Genomic DNA, 18,048 nt, shown 5'->3' on the forward strand with positions numbered 1-18,048 from the left:
AGTCAGGATCGAGGCAAAGATGAACAGAGCAAAGTACAGAGAAATCCTTGAAGAAAACCTGCTCCAGAGCACTCAGGACCTCAGACTGGGACAAATGTTCACCTTCCAACAGGACAACGACCCTAAGCAAACAGCCAAGACAATACAGGAATGGCTTCGGGACAAGTCTCTAAATGTCGTTGAGTGACCCAGTCAGAGCCCGGACTTGAACCCAATCTAACATCTCTGGAGAGACCTGGAAATAGCTGTGCAGTGACGTTCCCCATTTCAACTTGACCAAGCTTGAGAGAATCTGCCGAGAAGAATGGGAAACTTCCCAAATACAGATGTGCCAAGCTTGTAGCGTCATACCCAAGAAGACTCGAGTCTGTAATTGCTGCCAAAGGTGCTTCAACAAAGTACTGAGTAAAGGGTCTGAATACTTATGTAAATGTGATATTTCTGTTTTTCATTTTAATAAATTAGCAAACATTTCTTAACCTGTTTTTGCTTTGCCATTATGGGGTATTGTGTCTAGATTGATGAGGGGAAAAAACAATTTAATAAATTTTTGAATAAGGCTGTAACGTAACAAAATGTGAAATAAGTCAAGGGGTCTGATAACTTCTGAAGGCACTGTATGTCTGCATCAGTAGAGGCTGCTGAAGGAGGACGGCTCATAATAATGTCTGGAATGGTGTCAATGGAATGGTATCAACCACATGGAAACCATATTTGATACCATTCCACTGACTCCATTCCAGCAATTACTATGAGCAGCCCTCCCCTCAGCAGCCTCTACTGGTCTGCATCAATCTATAACTTTCAGGGTGGTTCATAAGGTTAGACATACTGTAGTGTACAATATTTATTTTCTGTAACTTACAGTTCAATATTATTTTCTTTATAAAATCTAGTGCGCGTTATGTTGGATGCTTTTGATAGTTTTGGCAATTTCTAACATAATATTCTACTTTTGTTTTGGGGACGGGTACTGAAACACTCATTATAAATTGTCAATGCAAGTTATATTTCTTGTGTAAATGTGACTTAAGTTATTGTATCAAACAAATGTATTTATTGTTTCTACATTATCCATTATGTTTGTGTATTAATGTATGCTTATGTCCGTTTGTTTGATTTTTTAATACATGACAGATTTAAGTGTTTTTACCCGATCTGAAGTGCACCATGTGTTAGGTAAATTACTTTTTAGAGGGACGTATTTGTTTTAGTAGCAGATACATTGGTATGCATTTATTAGCATGACCTTGTTTCCTGTCTGTTAAATAGCGCTTTTTGGGGGGGGGGGGGGGGGCAAATATATCAACAAAGATTCATCTTAAAACATTATGGAACCAATATGAGTGGATTGATTTAGTGTTCATATTTTCAACACAGCATAAAACACATACAGTTGAAGTCGGAAGTTTACATACACTTAAGTTGGAGTCATTGAAACTCGTTTTTCAACCGCTCCACACATTTCTTGTTAACAAACTATAGTTTTGGCAAGTCCATGACAAGAAATTTTTCCAACAATTGTTTAGACAGATTATTTCACTTATAATTCACTGTATCACAATTCCAGTGGGTCAGAAGTTTACATACACTAAGTTGACTGTGCCTTTAAACAGCTTGGAAAATTACAGATAATGCTGTCATGGCTTTAGAAGCTTCTGATAAGCTAATTGACATCATTTGAGTCAATTGGAGGTGTACCTGTGGATGTATTTCGAGGCCTACCTTCAAACTCAGTGCCTCTGTTTTACATCATGGGGGAAATCAGAAGAAATAAGCCAAGACCTCAGAAAACAAATTGTAGACCACAAGTCTGGTTCATCCTTGGGAGCAATTTCCAAACACCTGAATGTACCACGTTCATCTGTACAAACAATAGTATGCAAGTATAAACACCATGGGACCATGCAGCCGTCATACCGCTCAGGAAGGAGACGCGTTCTGTCTCCTAGAGATGAACATACTTTGGTGTGAAAAGTGCAAATCAATCCCAGAACAACAGCAAAGGACCTTGTGAAGATGCTGGAGTAAACAGGTACAAAAGTATCTATATCCACAGTAAAACGAGTCCTATATCGACATAACCTGAAAGGCCGCTCAGCAAGGAAGAAACCACTGCTCCAAAACCGCCATAAAAAAGCCAGACTACGGTTTCCAACTGCACATGGGGACAAAGATCGTACTTTTTGAAGAAAAGGTCTGATGAAACATAAATAGAACTGTTTGGCCATAATGACCATCGTTATGTTTGGAGAAAAAGGGGGAGGCTTGCAAGCCGAAGAACACCATCCCAACCATGAAGCACGGGGGTGGCAGCATCATGTTGTGGTGGTGCTTTGCTGCAGGAGGGGAGGGTCTGGTATACTTCACAAAATAGGTGGCATCATGAGGAAAGAAAATTATGTTGATATATTGAAGCAACATCTCCAGACATCAGTCAGGAAGTTAAAGCTTGGTCGCAAATGGGTCTTCCAAATGGACAATGACCCCAAGCATACTTCCACAGTTGTGGCAAAATGGCTTAAGGACAACAAAGTCAAGGTATTGGAGTGGCCATCACAACGCCCTGACCTCAATCCTGTAGAAAATGTATGGGCAGAACTGAAAAACCGTGTGCGAGCAAGGAGGCCTACAAACCTGACTCAGTTACACCAGCTCTGTCAGGAGGAATGGGCCAAAATTCACCTAACTTATTGTGGGAAGCTTGTAGAAGGCTACCCGAAACGTTTGACCCAAGTTAATGAATTTAAAGGCAATGCTACCAAATACGAATTGAGTGTATGTAAACTTCTGACCCACTGGGAATGTGATGAAAGAAATAAAATCTGAAATAAATAATTCTTTCTACTATTATTCTGACATTTCACATTCTTAAAATAAAGTGGTGATCCTAACTGACCTAAGACAGGGAATTATTACTCTGATTAAATATCAGGAATTGTGAAAAACTGAGTTTAAATGTATTTGCCTAAGGTGTATGTAATCTCCCGACTACAACTGTACAGTAGAATGCCACCTTGGATGCCTTTATGTTTATGATTTAGGTGCAAATCAAGTAGTAAAGAAGCTGTGTGAAACAAACACCAGAAATCCCAACAGTGTTTTCAGTGTACCAACACAATGACATATTATAGAATTACAGGTTGAAAGTACACAGGATTCAGGAATGGTTTATCATTCAACTTAAGCACACAGTGGAGCTTTAGTTGCTCCATAATATTAAGAATACGGGATAATGTGACAAAACAGGTTCCATAGGATAAATACCACACACTTACCTTTAGAATATTTTCATAATTTCTAGAATATTTTCATAAATTTGACAGCACAACATGTAAAAAGCTTTACAGCCTAATGAACAGTGAGCCTTAACAATTTCTGCTTTCACAAAGCTTAATTGAATAACTACTAAAATACAATATTAGAATCATAGAATCACACAATAGATAACCTTGATCAATGACTCGCCTTGTGCTGCTGTGGCTTGTGTATAGATCTGCATACTGAAGGTACTTCTGAGAAGATATTTATTCAAAGAGTCTCCTGTTCTGTGTTGTTCAGTCACTAGGCCCTCAAGTGAGGACACACTATTGTCTCAAAACCACTGTAAAGTAGCTAAAAAGTAACATTGTGAAACTCGTGTGCTGGTAGGACTGTACATACTGTATAGGTTACATAACTATTTTCCTTGTATTGGCAGTGCATGCCAAAACTTTACAAATAAATCAAGTGGTTAAGAAACTCTTGTGTTGATATTTTGTGATGATAGTCTCAGACATACACACAGTGACCCTTATCAGTTTGTGGACAATTTCTGGTCCTGTGTGGCAGGGTATTCGCAATGCAAGTGTGACTTCCCCTGGGGTTACCCATACAAAAATAGGCATACACTACTGTAAATTGCTTTGGATGAAAGTGTCTGCTAAATGTATATTATATTATTTAAAATAATAATGGTATGCAGATTTATTTTCAAGCTAGGCCTAATTGAATGCAATTTTGGTTTACCTTCGCTAGAAACCTGGTTGAACCTGTTTCACAGTAACAAAAAAGAACAATGGGGGGAAATCGGTAGAACATTTGCGCTGTGCTACTTCTCTTGGCTACCACTGATTGAATGACTCCTTTTGGGGACAGTGAGAGAGACAGTGGAGGGCAGATTACTTTCTAAACTGAGGTCGAGTCTGTGGTAGAGTCATTGTAATTTTATTCTTCACAAGCCCAAATCTCTCAGGACCTGCCCTGACAATTTAATGTCCCAGCTTGTGGCTCAGGTTTAAAATCTCTAATTAGGGCAAAGCAGCATTCTTTCACTGGGTAAAAATAGGTTGAATAAACATTGTTTCAACCAAAACATCAAATGTGATGACATCATTGTAAATAACATCTTTACATTTTAGTCATTTAGCATAGCAGACACTCTTATCCAGAATGACTACAGTATTGAATGCATACACTTCATAATTTTTGTTTCTCCTTACTGGCACCCCGTTGGAATCAAACCCACAACCCTGGCGTTGCAAACACCATGCTCTACTAACTGAGCCAATTTGTAGACGTAGTGCTTCGTGCTGAAAGATTAGTAATTTCCTGACATTGGTTAGTGGATTTAAAGGCCCTTTCCGGCAACCTGATTGGTTAAAATGCCTCACGTGCCGCGCAGCTCTTCCTTGTTTGAAAATATCTCCCGCGAAGAATCAACGTAAAGAGAGACAAAATGAGTAAATCTCGAAGAATATAACTACAGTATGTGAATAAAAATAGGCGATCTCAGTTAGCCAATGCGAGAAAAGCAGTGAATGAAAGAAACAATGTGACTGATCCGCCGATCGAGGCAGTGACAATACAGGTAGATGAGGAAAAGGAGGTAGCCCGCAACAGCGCCTTGAGACGCAAATTAGTTGAGGTGAAGATGCCAACTAGCAGCGATCAACCAGACAGCAGACGGCCAACAGTGGCTTTTATTCCACATGTCTCAAATAAACCAACTTGTACATGATTTGATTTGCCCTAAGTGTCTAAACACTGGACTGAAAATCACCATAGACTTCACCAACCAGTGATTATGTAATTCTGTCATGATAGTGTAGCGACCCGCACAGACAGTTGTGGGTTATGTGTTAGGCTATTAGTGGGTTGTGTCGTACTTACCAGTGTTCGCGGGGTCATGCCAATCAACTTGCTATCTGCCAATCACGGGAATGCCTGGAATGTTCTGATACCGGGCAGCCTGGTGGTTGGCGGAGTGGCGTGAAGGGGGGTTGGGCAGGGGGATGGAGCATTGGAAGTTAAGACCGGGTTTAGCCATTGTTCTCTCTCTTACGTCTGGGCTTCACAAGAGAAGGTCACGGTTCGTTTGTAGGGTACCTTTCATTTATTTGGCGTGGGCTACGGCCAAACAGTAGCCTGTGTTAATAAACCGTCCATTCGTTAACTCCATCCTCTGTCTGGACAATTGTTCCTTCATGATCTAGTCAGGTCATTACACTGGTGTCAGAAGTAAAAACGTGTATAGAAGTTAGCCAGCTAGCTGACTTCGGTGGCTAGCTAACGTGGGTGAAGAACGGGGTTGAAAATGCTTCAAGGGAATCCAAAAGTGACGGTGGAGGTAGGGGACGGTTATGGCCAAGGAGGTGCGTGTGCATGGACGTCGGAGGATCTGGCTGAGGAGATCGCCAGGGCGTCGGATCCCAGAGGCCGCTTGAGGGAGGACGTTAGAGTGATGGCGGCTGAAGCGGGCATGAGTGCTTCGTCTAACGTGTTTCGCGCGGATTCTGGTGGGCGGACCGAAGGGGTGACGTCGACGCGGCGGGACGAGGAATCTGGAGCTCAGGATGTAAACAAACATGGCGGCGCCCAGCCCCCGGCTGCGTCCGTATCCGTTAGGACCCCAAAGTATTCCGGTAAGGCGGATTGGGAAGCTTTTCATGCTCAGTTTGAACTGTTAGCTCATTTTAGGGGGTGGTCGAATGAAGATAGGGCACTGCAGTTGGCTTTATGCCTGACGGATGATGCTCTGGCCTGTTTGTTATTGATTAGCCCCGAGGACAGACGCGATTATGGTGCCTTAGTGGGAGCACTGAGGAGGCGCTATGGACAGTGTGTACAGCCCGGGCTGCTGCGCTCCGAACTGAGTAATAGACGCAGGCAGCCTGGAGAGCCTCTACGGGTGCTAGCTAATGACATTGAGAGCCTCTCTCGGCGGGCATATGCTCACATGCCCCCTACGTGCAGAGCGAGCTAGCACGGGACCAGTTCATACAGGCGCTTTCTCCTACGGAGCTGCGCATACAGACCCAGCTGGCTCATCCTGAGTCATTGCAGATAGCCTTGGAGATGGCTTTGGAGAGGGAGCTGGTGTGGGCTGGGGCTTCAACTGGGTCTTTAGTGGGGGCGCAGGGAGGCAGACCCTCTGGGAGAGCTGGGGGGCAGAGCAGCCCAGAGCCGGAAAAGCCTGCATGCGTGGCTGATATGACAGAACTCATTCGTGCTGTGTCGCTACAGGTGGAACGAAACACACGCCGTGGTCCCCGGGTCTGCTGGGGTTGTGGCCAGACAGGCCATCTGCGCCGAGATTGCCCCAAGTTCCCCGGAGCTCAGGGAAACGGCTCGGGGTCCGCATTGACCGGGTAGTGCGGACCCCTGGCTTTCTATCCCAACCACCACCATCTTCTTCAGGAGGAGCCCACCGGCCCAGACGGGGAAGCAAGGCTCCACTTCCCCCAGAAGCAGACGTGGGCAAGCGGACGGAGCCTGTTGTCGTGGTGGGCCGGACCTGTGTTGGGGACTTTTGTCATGTCCCTGTCACTGTGGAGGGGGTGCCCTGCTCTGCCCTGGTGGACACTGGGTCCACAGTAACCCTGGTGAGGCCAGATATTGTACCAGGTTGGATTCAGTGTGAGCCCACAACTGTGCAGCTCCGCACAGTCACAGGTGAGCTGGCACCCATGAAAGGGAAGGGAATAATGACTCTGACAGTAGGGGGCAGGACTGTGCGTCATCCCGTGTGGGTGGCGGCTGTGCAGGACCCTTGTATCCTGGGGTTGGACTTTCTTAGGAGCACAGGCTGCCAGTTAGACCTAAATGGGGGCACACTGAGCTTCCAGGGAGGGCCTGCAGTCACCATGGCCCCCCCTAATATCACATACACTCAACCCAACAAACCCTTTACTCCAACAGTTAAAGCAGCAGAGACTCATGGCTGCCCCCCCTCCCCCACATCTGTGTGTGACTTTTCTCCAGTCCCCCTGTCACCTACGGCTGTGTGTTACATTCCCCCAGCTACCCCCACGACACAGCCCTCCGTGAGCCCGGGCCGCACCCCCCCAGTCCAGCTACCCCAGATGGGAGAGGAAAGGACACTGTCTGCAGTGAGGGAGATATGGGGGAGGAACTGTGTTGGTCTTGACCCTGAGCAGCAGGAACGGTTGTGGCAGTTGCTGTTTGAATTCAGAGACAGCTTTGCGCTGAGTGAGGGAGAGGTGGGTCAGACTCATCTGGTGCAGCATGAGATCGACACAGGTGATGCTCGACCCATCAAGATGCGTCCCCGCCGTATCCCGCTGGCACGCCAGGAGGCGGCAGACAAGGCTGTGTTGGAGATGCAGCGGGCAGACTTCATCGAGCCCTCAGACAGCCCCTGGGCGGCGCCGGTTGTCATGGTTCCTAAGAAGGGGGGCAAGCTGAGGTTCTGTGCGGACTACAGGCGGCTGAATGAGGTAACCAGGAAGGACTCATACCCCATACCACGTATCGATGAGTCGCTGGACCTGGTTAGGGGGTCCTCCTGGTTCTCCTCACTAGACCTCCGCAGTGGCTACTGGCAGGTGCCCCTCTCCCCAGAGGCCAGAGCCAAAACTGCGTTCTCCACTAACAGAGGACACTGGCAGTTCAAGGTCCTGTGCTTCGGCCTGTGCAACGCTCCAGCTACTTTTGAGCGTTTGATGGACAGGGTGCTGGATGGCATCCCCCGACAGCAGTGTCTGGTATACCTCGATGACATCCTGGCCCATGGCAGCTCCTTCCAGTCAGCTCTGGTGGCGCTACGGAGTGTGCTGGAGCGGGTGGCTGCCGCAGGTCTGAAGCTCCACCCCGAGAAGTGCCACTTCATGAGGAGAGAGGTGTCCTTCCTGGGCCACCGAGTGGGGAAGAAGGGGATCAGCACCATGGAGGACAAGGTGGGGGCTGTCCGGGACTGGCCCACCCCCACCGACCAGCGTCAGCTGAAGAGCTTCCTGGGCCTGGCCTCGTACTACAGGAGGTTTGTACGGGGCTTCTCAAGCGTCGCTGCTCCCCTGAACCGCCTGCTGCCGAAGGACAAGGCCTTCACTTGGACAGGGGAGTGTGAGGAGGCCTTCAACACCCTCAAATGTGCACTGATCGAGGCCCCTGTGCTCGCCCCCCCTGACCTCACCTTGCCCTTTATCCTGGACACAGACGCGAGCAATGTGGGCATGGGTGGGGTGCTGGCCCAGGTGGGGCCAGAGGGGGAGAGAGTGGTGGCGTACTTCAGCAGAACATTTAACAAACATGAGCGCCGCTACTGTGTCACCCGGCGGGAGCTCTTGGCTGTTGTGGCTTCCATCAAACACTTCAAGTACTACCTGGGTGGCCTGCCATTTACTGTGAGGACTGACCACTCTGCTCTCCAGTGGCTCATGTCGTTCAGAGAACCAGAGGGGCAGGTGGCACGCTGGTTGGAGGAGCTTCAGCCGTATGACTTCACAGTGGTGCACAGGGCAGGGGCACGCCACTCCAACGCCGACGCCATGTCCCGTCGGCCCTGTACTGCAGATGGCTGCCGCCACTGTGAACGGAGAGAGGGACGGGAGAGAGCGCTGAGTGCAGAGGAGGGGGTCTGTGCCACAGTGTGTCGGGTGAGCGGCCCTGTCTGCTGTGAGCTGCAGACTGTCGACGTGGCTGAATGGGGGCAGCAGCAGGGACGGGACACAGACCTACAGCCAGTGCTACAGTGGGTAGAGGCACAGGTGAGGCCACCATGGGAAGAGGTGACAGCGCTCTCACTCGCGACCAAAAGGTTGTGGTCAAAGTTTGAGAGACTGCGGCTGGCTGATGGCGTGCTACAGCGGGCATGGAAGGAGTCAGCTACGGGAGAGGAGAGGTGGCAGGTGGTGGTCCCAAAAGCATTGCGGGAGGCTGTGCTCCAGAGTACTCATGGGGGGTGGGGACTGGACACTTTGGGGTCACAAAAACACTCCGCCGCCTCCGTCAGGGCTTTTACTGGGGGCAGCACAAGAGGGATGTGGAGGACTTTTGCCGCCGCTGTGACAACTGCACAGCGAGAAAGGGCCCCCCAGGCCGCTCTCATGCTCAGCTCCAACAGTTCCCAGTGGGGGCTCCCATGGAGAGGGTGGGAGTGGATGTAGTTGGGCCGTTCCCCACCACAGACAGTGGAAACCGCTGGGTGCTCACGGCTATGGACTATTTCACAAAATGGCCTGAGGCCTATGCTCTGCCTGACCAGGAGGCAGAGACCATCGTCGACGCCCTGACAGCGGGGATGTTCAGCAGGTTTGGAGCTGCGGAGTCCATCCACAGCGACCAAGGCAGAAACTTTGAGTCCCGTGTGTTCGCCACCATGTGCGAGAGGCTGGGTATGCACAAGACCCGCACTACTCCTCTCCATCCTCAAAGTGATGGCCTTGTGGAGCGCTTCAACAAAACGCTTGGACAGCAGCTGGCCATCGTCTCTGCCAAACACCAGCGTGACTGGGACAAGCACCTGCCTATGGTCCTCATGGCATGCCGTTCCGCTGTCCAAGACTCCACCTCCTGCACGCCTGCCCTCCTCATGCTGGGGAGAGAGATCCGCACCCCTGCGGAGATGGCGTTTGGTCGTCCCCTGGATAGCCCTCATGTTCCCCCGGGGCCGGAGTATGCCCGGAGACTCCAGGACCGCCTGGAGACAGCCCACACCTTCGCCAGAGAGCAGCTGGTGAATGCAGGTGTGAGGCAGAAGAGGAACTATGACGTGCACACCCGAGGAAGGCACTTTGTGGCTGGGGAGCTGGTCTGGGTCTACAGCCCCCTAAGGAAAAAAGGCAGATGCCCCAAGTTGAACAGTCACTGGGTGGGGCCCTGCAGCGTCCTGGAGAGGGTAGGGGAGGTTGTGTACCGGGTGCAGCTTCCTTCCAGGGGGAGAAAGGTGGCACTGCACCGGGACAGGCTAGCCCCATACAGAGGGGCCGCTTCTCCCCAAACCCCAGGGACCCCCACAATTCCCCTCTCTGGCAAGGCCATTCTCCAGGCACCCACCCCCAGGTGCCGTCGACAAGGCTCCAGACGGCCCACTCTCCCTGTCTCCCTCCCTGTGTCACCGCGTGGTTCCCCGGAGCCACGGACTGTATTCCCCGTTCCCGCTTCCTTGTCTCCCATATCCCTTCCTTCATCCCCTGGGTCCCAGAGGGGCAGCCCCCTGCCACGGGTGGAGCCCCCTGTTTCACATCTGGACACTCTGCGACCATCACGGCCACGCAGGCAAAGGAGACCTCCGGGTCACTTCAGAGACTTTGTTTGTTCCCTCGGGGACGAGGGACTTTGTGGTGGGGGGGCTGTGTAGCGACCCGCACAGACAGTTGTGGGTTATGTGTTAGGCTATTAGTGGGTTGTGTCGTACTTACCAGTGTTCGCGGGGTCATGCCAATCAACTTGCTATCTGCCAATCACGGGAATGCCTGGAATGTTCTGATACCGGGCAGCCTGGTGGTTGGCGGAGTGGCGTGAAGGGGGGTTGGGCAGGGGGATGGAGCATTGGAAGTTAAGACCGGGTTTAGCCATTGTTCTCTCTCTTACGTCTGGGCTTCACAAGAGAAGGTCACGGTTCGTTTGTAGGGTACCTTTCATTTATTTGGCGTGGGCTACGGCCAAACAGTAGCCTGTGTTAATAAACCGTCCATTCGTTAACTCCATCCTCTGTCTGGACAATTGTTCCTTCATGATCTAGTCAGGTCATTACAATAGAATGTGCAGACTGAAGGTGATCGTGATGCATTTAGGAGTGTTTACACTTCCTCCCGGCTGCAGAAGTGCTCCAGGGGAGATGTGGCATTTGATATAAATGTGAGGATGGTTCTTCTAGCCCACGAATTTGGACTTGGTTATACAGCTCTAAAGAAATAAGCAAAGTCCTAGCGATTCCTTCCTTGTGTCTCAGCTCATATCAGAGACATGATAGTAGAATGACAGGTAAATACAAAGGGAGAGTAGCCCATTATTGCCAGGGGACTTGCTGTGTATAAATAATATTTATTTCCTTGCTCCAGCAAATGTATTCAAAGTTAATAAAACAGAGTGACAGTCTCATTGTATAGTTATGTTTTCCTGTCACATAGGCCTACATTGTCATAGGGCTGTAGCCTAATGTAATTAGTGAGAAATTAGCTTTACGTAAAGTAAATGCATGCTGATATGCTAATATTTCGTCCTGCAGTTATGTCTGTAATGTCGACAGACATAAGTACTTTTTCCCCCCACTTTAGTTTCAGAGATGCAGAAAAGGCTACAGTCAATGGATAGTGCTGCAAAGATAATTAGAACATCATAGGCAGATATAGAGCCAGACATAGCAGAGATGCTGAAGGAGGATGAGGATACAGATATAGAACTAGACATAGCAGAGATGCTGAAGGAGGATGAGGATACATATATAGAGCCAGACATAGCAGAGATGTTGAAGGTGGATGAGGATACAGATATAGAGCCAGACATAGCAGAGATGCTGAAGGAGGATGAGGATACAGATATAGAGCCAGACATAGCAGAGATGCTGAAGGAGGATGAGGATACAGATATAGAGCCAGACATAGCAGAGATGCTGAAGGAGGATGAGGATACAGATATAGAGCCAGACATAGCAGAGATGCTGAAGGAGGATGAGGATACAGATATAGAGCCAGACATAGCAGAGATGTTGAAGGAGGATGAGGATACAGATATAGAGCCAGACATAGCAGAGATGCTGAAGAGGGATGAGGATACAGATATAGAACCAGACATAGCAGAGATGCTGAAGGAGGATGAGGATACAGATATAGAGCCAGACATAGCAGAGATGCTGAAGAAGGATGAGGATACAGATATAGACCCAGACATAGCAGAGATGTTGAAGGAGGATGAGGATACAGATATAGAGCCAGACATAGCAGAGATGCTGAAGAGGGATGAGGATACAGATATAGAGCCAGACATAGCAGAGATGCTGAAGAGGGATGAGGATACAGATATAGACCCAGACATAGCAGAGATGTTGAAGAAGGATGAGGATACAGATATAGACCCAGACATAGCAGAGATGCTGAAGAGGGATGAGGATACAGATATAGAGCCAGACATAGCAGAGATGCTGAAGAGGGATGAGGATACAGATATAGAACCAGACATAGCAGAGATTTTTATTTTTTTATTTCACCTTTATTTAACCAGGTAGGCAAGTTGAGAACAAGTCCTCATTTACAATTGCGACCTTGCCAAGATAAAGCAAAGCAGTTCGACAACATACAACACAGAGTTACACATGGAGTAAAACAAACATAGTCAATAATACAACAGAAAAATAAGTCTATATACAATGTGAGCAAATGAGGTGAGATAAGGGAGGTAAAGGCAAAAAGGCCATGGTGGCAAAGTAAATACAATATAGCAAGTAAAACACTGGAATGGTAGATTTGTAGTAGAAGAAAGTGTAAAATAGAAATAATGGGGTGCAAAGGAGCAAAATAAATAAACACAGTAGTGGAAGAGGTAGTTGTTTGGGCTAAATTATAGATGGGCAATGTACAGGTGCAGTGATCTATGAGCTGCTGAAGGAGGATGAGGATGTCATCATAGACATTAATGTATCCTTCGATGGCACAAGAGAGGATTCACTTCCAACTATGGGATAGGTGTGTGCATTGGTGCTGGTACCAGCGACCCATAGAAAATGGTAAAGATCCACCCTGTCACAAAAACCTTGGAGGCCGTACATTTTTTAATAGAGGTTGCACAGAAAATGGTAGCTGTATATCATAGAATGTCAAATGATAACGTCCTCAAAAGAATGTAGAACGGAGGAACCTAGAATGCAAATGAATGTCAGAACTCTGTAATATGGTCGCGATGCCCCAAAACTGTCTTCGTGGGCAAAAGCCGCATTGACGGAGCAGCCAGTATGGCAGTAGCCACGTTCAATGATGGAGCCACTGCTATAACAATTGTGATGAACAAATTGTGGATTGACAGCACCTTGGTGACACTGGAGCAATCAGAGAGGAGTTGTGCCAAGCGTAGCCGCAGGTCCCATGACACAGATAAGAAAGTAAATCGTCACCAGCAACAACTCAGAGGGCCTTACATATGGGGCAGGCATAGCTGGTTCATGTTCTGCACATTTCAACTGCCGTACAAAAGCCTTGCATGTGACAAATTGAGCAAAGTGATATGAGAATTTGTCCAAAATGGCATATTTGCCCAACATTCAAAGCATATGCTCTATTGCTTGAACCAAATGTATTAAACGTGCTAATGTATTTGTAAAAGGTATATTTGATGTTTATTTGTCAGTTTAGAAGTGATATATGAATAAGAGTTTAATTAATGTGACATAAATGGTCATATTTATGGAAAGTACATTTTAATTGCATTAGCCTATCTTTATCGCCCATTTTCTCAAAATGACATGTTCCCTGTGCTCCAATTCATTTTTCTGTCTTCAAAGGACATACATTCCCTTTATTCCACACACAGGTTCTTAGGTCTTATAGTCAGACTTTTACAGAGGCTTTTCTTTTATATCTTGTGTTGTTTTGATTTTAAGTGTCATTGTATGTGTAAATATTTGCAAAATATGCATCCGTAATACATGTGAATAGTGTTTTTTAAAATAATTCCATGAAATGACAATATTTAGCTAAACTGATCTGTAAAAGTTGACCAGTGTCTTATCGCAATAAAAAAAACATTCTGCCTTGAAGCAATGTGTTGAAAAACAGATTCTCGTAATATGCAAATTAGCGCACATTTAAGGACGGTTTGCCTCATTTGCATATTTTAATTTTAAAATAAATAAAACTTGTAATACAATAATATATTTTATTTATGTATACTTTCAACTGGTAAAGTTTCAGTCTGATGAGAGTAAAGAAAGAAAGAAATCCCTATTAGCTTGTGGTGCCTAGCCTTAAAACTAGTTATATAAAGGTTAAATAAAAAATAAATAAAACATTGATTCAACTTGGGAAACTGATTGGATTTGAAACCGTACGGGGATTTTGTCTTTTTTTTCAACCAACTTTAAACCTAAATCCAATGACATTGTGACCTTTTGGTCAGTTTATTACATTATTGTGTCCCGGTTGAAAATGTTTTAAAGGTGGTATGTGTTTGAGCCAATAAGTGATGAATACAGGGTCACCTCCTTCGGAGAATTGTTGTGTAACCAGTTCAGCAGCTATTCTTGAGCATTATGTGTAGTACCTAGCAATAGAGCCGAGTTGCTGATTCTGGATCAGTGGCACAATCTCAGAAAGTAGGGGCGGGTCATCACTATGAGGCCGGATATCGTGAGATTGCATAGCAACACCAATTAGAAGCGTCCTAACTGAGTAATTGCGATTGTGTCGTAAAGATACTGTTTTGGTGAAGCTCTGTGACCACTGGTGTCCTCTACGCTTAACTGCATTTACCCAGTTTATACATTCCCATAGTTAGAATTTCCTCTGCGAATCATCACAATCCGAAGTCATGGCAGGTACTTTGGCACGTAAAGCTGTTGACCACCTTAAAAGCAAGGAGTTCAGAGACTATTTGATGAGGTAAAACACATTTGGAAGATCTGGAAGATAGCTAGCTAACGAGATTAATTTTACTGTAGCGACTAGCAAGCACGCTTGCTAACAGTAGACAGCTAACGTTAGCTAAATTAATGATCAAACAAAGCGAGCTAGCTAGTTGTAAATTCGTGTGCACATCTGCAGCTAGTGTAACGTTACTACAGTTAACGTTTGTTTGTGCAAATGTTTCTAACGACGTGTCCGGCTTGAAGGACGTTTGGCTTGAATGTTGTTGCTATCGCCGAAGCTAACTAACTGTTAGCTGTCAAACTAGCCTACTGCTGTGTGTGTTAATGTGTTACCGGTGATGTGAGACCTATGAGTATTATTAGTTAGCCCAGGCAGGATGTGAGGTGTTGGTTGTTTTTCATAAGGTATATGCATATCCCTCTAACCAAAACTCATTTTGTGTTATGTCTGTCATCTTGGTGTCCTCGTGGGAACTTTCCAAATAAGCACAGTAAGTACTCTCTGTTCATTGTGCAGGCTAGTTTAGTTTTTGTCTACTAAAATCAGAATATTTTGGCACCATTTACCATTGCAGATATACTCGTCTCTTAGGTAGTTGTCGAGACTGTTTAATTGCTATAGCAGCTTGAAAACATTTGACCCTTACAGTAACCTCGTTGCTCTTTATATTCCTTGTTCCTTAAAATGTAGTTGTGTACTTCTATTGCAGCACTTCTGGGGACCTGTGGCCAACTGGGGTCTGCCCATTGCAGCCATCAGTGACATGAAGAAAAGCCCCGAGATTATCAGTGGCAGAATGACCTTTGGTGAGACATGATACTGAAACATAGCTAAACAATGGCTGATGTTTAGCCATAGCCTAACATTAGGGACACGTTTCTGCCAGGGATTGATAGTCACTCTTGTTGAATAACTCCAGAGTCATTCTATTTCATTTTAGCAAGCCATGACACCCACTTATCACAGATTGTTCTGAAATCATTTATGTAGTTAGAAACGGATAAGATTAGCATACCTGCATCATTATTTTGTTAAAATGTAATTTGATCTCTGAACAAATGAAACGTATTGGTTTGCACCCAAATTGACCCTTTTTTTATTTATGGGATTCACATAAAATGTAGTAAATATAGAACCCAACATGTTATTTAGACCAAAGTTCTTCCTACCATTAAGTAAGACAGGGAATCCAATGACTTGGTTAGGGTTGCTTTTGATCATTTTATTGGATTCCTCATGTCTTACTCGTTGTTAGGAAGAATGATGGTCCAAATCAGATGTTAGGTACAATATTGATCAATCCTCTTTCTTGTGCTTTTTGAGTCAGAATGGCCCTTCATGCTTTGACAAAGTAGAATTCCAATAGTTTAACATTCTTCGTTGAACCTCATATTCCTTTCCTGCAGTCTGACACGAGGCAAGAAAATGTTGTGTTTTCTGATAAGGTTGTCCTAAAGAAAGATATGTAAGTGTCAAGTGGCTGTTAATTCCTTATTTATTGAGTGTTTTTGTGTGTTCTTTTCCCCCCCGCAGCTTTGACCTGCTACTCCCTCCTGTTTATGAGGTTTGCATACAAAGTTCAGCCAAGGAATTGGCTCCTCTTTGGTTGCCATCTAACCAATGAGACCGCCCAGCTCATTCAAGGATCACGACTTATCAAATACAAGTAAGCTCACAATTTACTGTACTGATTTGCTTATTTCAATGCAAAACTTTTTTGGGTTTGTACCCGCATTCCACTCTGGTTACAAAGCACCAAGCAAGAACAACCTCAAAACAAATGTGATTTGTTCACTGCTCAGGTGGTGTCTCCTGTTAGTAACAAATTCTTTGGGGTTCTTTCTTAGGGTATAATAGACTGATATTTCAATGAAGCCACATCCTTGAAGCCCAAATATCTTTTAGGATTTTTCCATATAAGAATATGTTGAAAGTTGCCATCAAATCAACTGAAATGTATAACATGGAAGCACAGTACTTCATAACATCATTTGTTTTATCCATATCCACGATAACATCTTAACTTCAATCTCTCACACTGTTTACACATAGATCATGAAACATTGTCACTGGTTATAATTTCATAGGTCATTTAGACTTAATGCTGTTCTACAGAATGTGTCTCCAGTAATTCTGATGGAATTTTTTCCTTCTTTCCAGCATGGAGAAGAAGTCTTCTTAGTGATGGACAAATGCAGAATATATAGTAGTTTCATTAGGAAATCGGCATAGTTTGACCCTCTGGTTTTCGGGTGTATGACCATGTTTATCTCATTGCATACCTATGTAAAACTCTTAACTTAAAAAGAAAATAATTTAGATTAAACTGCTGTTGACGATCACCATGCCTGTTTCTACCGGTATATAAGGTCAATTAATAGATTTGTTTTGCATAATGTTTTTTACGCACAAACTAATTAAATGGAATGGAATCTAGTGAGGCCCTGTTACAGATGAGATTCTTTTAAAGAGATGGTCTATAACACAAATATTTACTGTTTATGTCCTTATTTTAATAAATGTGTTAGCAATACCAATAACACAATCTTTATCAAAATGTACAGGCAATAAAAGTTGTACTCTGGTGTGTTGCCATGGACTCATTATTCCTGAATATAATGAATAAACCCTTATCTATGTACCATGAATTAAACTTCCTCTTACACTGACCATAATATGTCTGATGAGCTTTTACCTTCATAATGACTGATAACTAAAGCTGTGGAAGACCTTCGCCGTGGAAGACCTTCGCCCAAGAACTGCCCGATCCATACATTTGTTTAGTTAAACAAATTTTTAAAGCGACTTTTAAGATGTTACTTTTAACGGAAAGTACACTTGTATTGTTAACCTGGACAAGCAGACCTGATTTAACTTCTAATCATCAAGCCATGAATGAGTTGAATGAGATAATCCATCCACCTGACAGATGTGTCATATCAAGAAGCTGATTAAACAGCATGATCATTACACATGTGCACCTTGTGCTGGAGACAATAAAAGGCCAATCTAAAATGTGCAATTTTGTCACAACAAAATGCCACAGATGTTTCAAGTTTTGAGGGAGCGTGCAATTGGCATGCTGACTGCAGAAATGTCCACTAGAGCTGTTGCCAGAGAACTGAATGTTCATTTCTCTACCATAAGCCGCATCCAATGTCGTTTTAGAGAATTTGGCATCCAACCAGCCTCACAACCGCAGACCACGTGTATGGCGTCATGTAGGTGAGCGGTTTGTTGACGTTAACCT

General features: G+C 45.4%; 2 protein-coding genes across 2 annotated transcripts; both read left to right on the forward strand.

The window, feature by feature from the left end:
- Positions 1–5,575: 5,575 nt before the first annotated feature.
- Positions 5,576–10,635, forward strand: LOC115200883 (uncharacterized). The gene is given in 3 exon segments (XM_029763999.1): positions 5,576–5,903; positions 6,505–9,092; positions 9,095–10,635. Coding segments are annotated over 3 exon segments (4,401 nt in total). The 3' UTR covers positions 10,580–10,635.
- Positions 10,636–14,615: 3,980 nt separating this feature from the next.
- LOC115201625 (mitochondrial pyruvate carrier 1) lies at positions 14,616–17,468 on the forward strand. Its single transcript, XM_029765410.1, has 5 exons — positions 14,616–14,810; positions 15,285–15,288; positions 15,508–15,604; positions 16,332–16,464; positions 16,959–17,468. Exons 1-5 carry the CDS (start codon positions 14,740–14,742, stop codon positions 16,978–16,980), a joined length of 327 nt encoding a protein of 108 aa, XP_029621270.1. The 5' UTR covers positions 14,616–14,739; the 3' UTR covers positions 16,981–17,468.
- Positions 17,469–18,048: the final 580 nt, after the last annotated feature.

Source organism: Salmo trutta, chromosome 10 (assembly GCF_901001165.1).
Source record: "Salmo trutta chromosome 10, fSalTru1.1, whole genome shotgun sequence".
Taxonomy (NCBI): domain Eukaryota; kingdom Metazoa; phylum Chordata; class Actinopteri; order Salmoniformes; family Salmonidae; genus Salmo; species Salmo trutta.

What these genes read in the sequence shown, in the direction of transcription:
- LOC115201625 (XM_029765410.1), top strand. Translation starts at nt 14,740, where the DNA reads ATGGCAGGTACTTTGGCACGTAAAGCTGTTGACCACCTTAAAAGCAAG. An exon ending in CAGTGGCAGAATGACCTTTG is followed by an intron (nt 15,605 to 16,331) that starts GTGAGACATGAT and finishes TCCCCCCCGCAG; the next exon opens with CTTTGACCTGCTACTCCCTC. An exon ending in TCACGACTTATCAAATACAA is followed by an intron (nt 16,465 to 16,958) that starts GTAAGCTCACAA and finishes CCTTCTTTCCAG; the next exon opens with CATGGAGAAGAAGTCTTCTT.